General features: G+C 57.7%; 1 protein-coding gene across 2 annotated transcripts; it reads left to right on the top strand.

Annotated features, from left to right (window-relative positions):
* The first annotated feature begins 285 nt into the window (after positions 1–285).
* Positions 286–2,219, top strand: LOC130158762 (skin secretory protein xP2-like). Of its 2 annotated transcripts, XM_056359750.1 has the most exons (3): positions 286–1,263; positions 1,615–1,780; positions 1,994–2,219. In XM_056359750.1, exons 1-3 carry the CDS (start codon positions 355–357, stop codon positions 2,158–2,160), a joined length of 1,242 nt encoding a protein of 413 aa, XP_056215725.1. In that variant the 5' UTR covers positions 286–354; the 3' UTR covers positions 2,161–2,219. The 2 variants fall into 2 exon arrangements, with proteins under 2 accessions (XP_056215725.1, XP_056215723.1); XM_056359748.1 differs by having other exon boundaries at positions 1,615–2,219.
* Positions 2,220–4,182: the final 1,963 nt, after the last annotated feature.

Genomic DNA, 4,182 nt, shown 5'->3' with positions numbered 1-4,182 from the left:
ACCAGGAGCAGCAAGGCCCCTGCACCTAAGCCCGTGCATGATCCCCATGAACACGGGAGCACCAGTGCTGCTGGCAGGGTGTCTGTGCCAGCTTCCATGGGTACGAGGCTTGTGGGGCCAGGGCACCAGGCACGAGCAGTACAGCAAGGCTCCAAAGCACCAGTGGGACTCGACAAGTTCATCCTCATAGGCAAGTCGGTGCGGAGCCAACGGAGGGTCCGTAGGATGCCTGAGGATATGACAAATGTGGCAGACTGCTCCAGGAAGGAGGAGGATCCGCAGAAGCTGAAGTCGAGATTCCTGGCCCACAGCCAGCACAGGAGGAGGGGAAGTCCTGCAGGAAGTCCTGCAAGCATGGCAGCCCATGTCCGCGGGAAGCACTGGGCGAAGGCAGAAAGGGCCTTAGTCCCACAAGTGCCAAAGAACCACCCAGGGGCCCTGGCCAAGCTTGATAGCTGGGAAGATATCAGCACCAAAGAACTGTCCCAGGAAGAGGACATCAAGATCTACAGCATCTGGGTCAACCCTTTGTTCCCAGAGCTTTTGGAGGGGTCCTGCCGTCCCAGCAGCTCTGGCACACACGCGGCAGGAGTCACAGCTGGGCACCTGCAGGATGCGTCTCCTGACCAGGCACATTCCACAAACACCGAGCCAGCAGCTGCTGCCCTGGCTGCAGCTGCTGAGGAAGAGGAGCAGCGCTCGCCACTCGCTCCCACAGAACAGGAGGCGGCAAAGGCACCGGCTTCTCTCTTCAGCAAGCAGGGCACAGCAGCACAGGCAGGGAGCCAGGCACCTGCCCCACACAGCCCCACAGCCCACACCGTGGCTCTGCAGGACGCAGCTTGGTGGGACATGAGTGATGTCCTGCACGAGCTTGAGGCTGTGATCCAAGAACGCAGCCAGCAGCCGGTGGAACAGCGGCACTCGGCACAAAGCATGGATGCGGTGATGGCAGTAAAACCACGTGCAGCAACTGAGGATAGCGAGTCTACATTGGCTGCAGAGCCTCGGGGAGAGCCCAGCACAGCCTCTCCTGTCCCAGACGAACGCCAGGATGAAGAACACATGGCTTCTCCCATGTCTGGAGACCATCCAGGAGAGGCTAGTGCAGCCATCGTCTCCCCGGCAGCACACGATCATGAAGGGGCTTTTTTGTTGCCTGAAAATGCTGTGGACAACACCGCCACACCACACCTTGCCCCAGCAGCAGAGAACGGAGACAATGAGACAGCTTGTCCCCTGCCTTGGGAGCCTTGGCACCAGGTGAGCCAGGGGTGCGTGGCCAGCACCGAGCATCCCCAGGTACCGGAGGCAGGCGCGGCGCCCGGGGCATGTGTGGCAGGGACATGGCTGGTGGACATCCTCTCCATCTCCTCCCCACCACCACCACCCCCCCGGCCCCCGCCCCCGCCTTTAGTCTTGCTCTCCCCATGCAGGAGACCTCCAAGCACAGAGGCGACACGCAGCCCTCCTCTGGCTGCAGGACCGTAAGCCCAGCCAACCCGACACCTAACACAGCCAAGCCTACCACGAAACCCCATCCCCAGGCGCCGGTTTCTCCCCGCATCCAGTGACGGATGCTTAGCTCTCCCTTTGTTGTTCCTGTTTTTATAGGAGGCGCCAGGGGTCTTGGCCAAGGAGGACGACAAGTGGGAAGACATCAGCCTGGAGCTCTTCCAGGACCCCCACGCTGTTCCCCCGGAGGGCCAGGCAACCTCCGAGCAGAGTGGTAACACATCGCCCTGCTCCGGCTCCAGGGATGAGCCCGAGGATGAGCCAGGTACGTCCGAGTCGAGCGCTGCCTCGGCCAGGGCAGGCCCGGTCCGGCTGTCCCGGCGCCCTGCACCCAGGCCAGGGCGGCAGGACTGCGTGCAGAGGGGCTGGCCGTTCCCTGGACACCCCTCCCTGGGGAAAGCCCTCGGTGGTGGGGAGCAGGCAGGACCTTGCCCATTACCTGCCCAGCCCCTTGCCTACAGCTCTCCTTCTTCCACAGGCATCGCCGCCCTGCCGCACACCCCAGCTCGACGGCGACGGCCCTCCCTCTTCCGCAGGGTGCTCAGGGCTCTGCGCAGGGCTTTCTCCTGTACCTGCATCACGGCACAGCGAGAGCAGCAGCGCCCTGCTGCCAGCGGGGCCCATGAAGGTGCCGGCTGCCCCTGAGCCCGTGCTGCATGCGGAAGGTGCAGCGCAGGGAGGCACTGGAGGGATGGCTGCCGGGACTGCGCCTCACGCATTCAGCTGCCCTGAGGACATCGTGGCGCCAGCCTCTGCTGGCCCCTGCATGCTTTCTGAGGCCAATAAAAGCTGACCATTTTCCCCCAGGGCTCATGTGTGCCTGCTCCACCCTGGCAGAAAGACCCGCGCAGGCAAGGCCCACGCCAGCAGGCAGAGCTGGAGAGCCGCTGTGCTCCCTCTTCTCCACGCTGAGCAGAGCCTGTGCCCTCGGCCTCTGCCCATGCCGCTGGCATTCCAGCTCCCAACCAGATGGGGCCTCCGCTGGCCTCGCTCCACGGGGCCCGTGTCTGCCCGTCTTCCTCTTGCTTGCTCTTTGCTCTTGCTGTAGGTGCCCGTTTGCTGCGGTTCTAAGCTCCGGTTCTTCACTTCCTGTTCACTTACTTGTCATTTTTGTGGCTGTCTTAAAGGGACACGACTTTAAGACAAGTCTTTAAAGTCAACTAACGCATCTGCAGTCGCGCTGCAGACCCCAAAAAATCCCCCTTTTTGGTTTTGAACAGCTAGTACCAGGTTTGCTGTGTGCTGCAGGGTCCTTTGCAAACACAATGGCAAACAAGGCAGTAGCAAACAATCAGTCCTGCCAGTCGAGTGAATCGATGCCAAAAGCCCGACATTTTCTCAGATTTTGGTAACATGTTGCTGCAATGGGGCGCCTACAATCAATGCAGCACATGCCACCAAAATACTCTCAGCCATGTCCCTGAGTCAACAACAAAAAGTCAATAGTTGCTCTGTTTTGTAAAACTGCGTGTTGTACTCCTGGCAAATCATCAGCTAACAATCCCAGAACACTAGAGGTTTGACTCACATTCTTAACTACCTAACAAAGAAGGTGATTTAACTCTTTTAATGCTTTCCCTGCTGCTGCTCCGGGTAAGCGAAGAGCTGCTGCAATATGTTCCCATCGGTTCCATAAATCAACTACGTCATTACACGCTTCATCTAAAGCTATATGGCGTTTAAGCGCATTATGCTTATCAACATGTTCACGGGTTGATTTATGCGGGTGTCATGGTCCCATCATGGCCTCCTACTACATTAGCATCTACAGAAAAACAACTGTCGGCATTCAAAGTGCCAACAATATCAACTTCTTGCGGTATAACGTTATACAGAGGTAACCAATTATCCCAAATATCGGAAGGCTTTCAGTAAGGTCCTTCATTCCCCAAAGTCTTTGTCAAAATCGTACGTTCGCTTTTACGCAATGATGTCTGTTAACACACGTTGCAAGTTTTGAGGAAGGCCACATCGATCAGACAAGTGTGGAAAGGTTGACTGCCTTGCACCACAGACACACCAAACCAGGACGGGTTCAGTTGCTGTGCTAAGGAGACCGCACATTAGCTGTTGGGTTGACTGGCGGCGGCGGTGCTCCCACGATCCGGCACGCTAAGCTCAGGCCGCACACAGCCAGCAGGTATCCATCGCGGACCTTCATCTGTAGAAACACAAGCATAACCTCTCCCCCAGGTTAACAATCCATGCGGTCCTGACGAATGCCTTTGTGTACAAGGTACAAGGGTCTTTCAGGCGTACTAAGACGCCTTTGTGCTTTTGCTGCTTAGCACCAATTGACACAAAGTGCCGCACAATGGGAGGCACCGCACGGTCGGCAGAGATTTTCAAAAAGATCAAAACGTAGCGTGCTTTCTCTAAACGTGCCTCTGGGGTCATTCCCTTCATTCCTCCTCCCTGTTTTTCAAGCAGGCGTTTGAGAGTACCATTCAAGCGTTCAACGATGGCTTGGCCCGGGAGGAATGGGGAAGAGCAAATTTGGGGGAGATCCCTCACAGGGAAAGGAACTGACTGACGGACTTAGAGTTATAGGCAGGTCCATTGACCGTTTTGATCGCAAGGGGGACGCCGAGCACAGACAAAGCACGTTGCCAGGGCCGAATGACCTCACGAGTGGTCTCACCTGTGCGGGCAGGAGCAATCATTGCA

Source organism: Falco biarmicus, chromosome 14 (assembly GCF_023638135.1).
Source record: "Falco biarmicus isolate bFalBia1 chromosome 14, bFalBia1.pri, whole genome shotgun sequence".
Classification (NCBI taxonomy): Eukaryota; Metazoa; Chordata; class Aves; order Falconiformes; family Falconidae; genus Falco; species Falco biarmicus.
Note: the sequence above shows the minus strand (reverse complement) of the source record. Positions and strands in the feature narration are given on the sequence as shown.

Excerpts from the sequence above, each read along its gene's own strand:
- LOC130158762 (XM_056359748.1), top strand. The coding sequence starts at position 355 with ATGGCAGCCCATGTCCGCGGGAAGCACTGGGCGAAGGCAGAAAGGGCC. Across the intron at positions 1,264-1,614 it reads CTTGGGAGCCTTGGCACCAG|GAGGCGCCAGGGGTCTTGGC; the intron begins GTGAGCCAGGGG and ends CTGTTTTTATAG.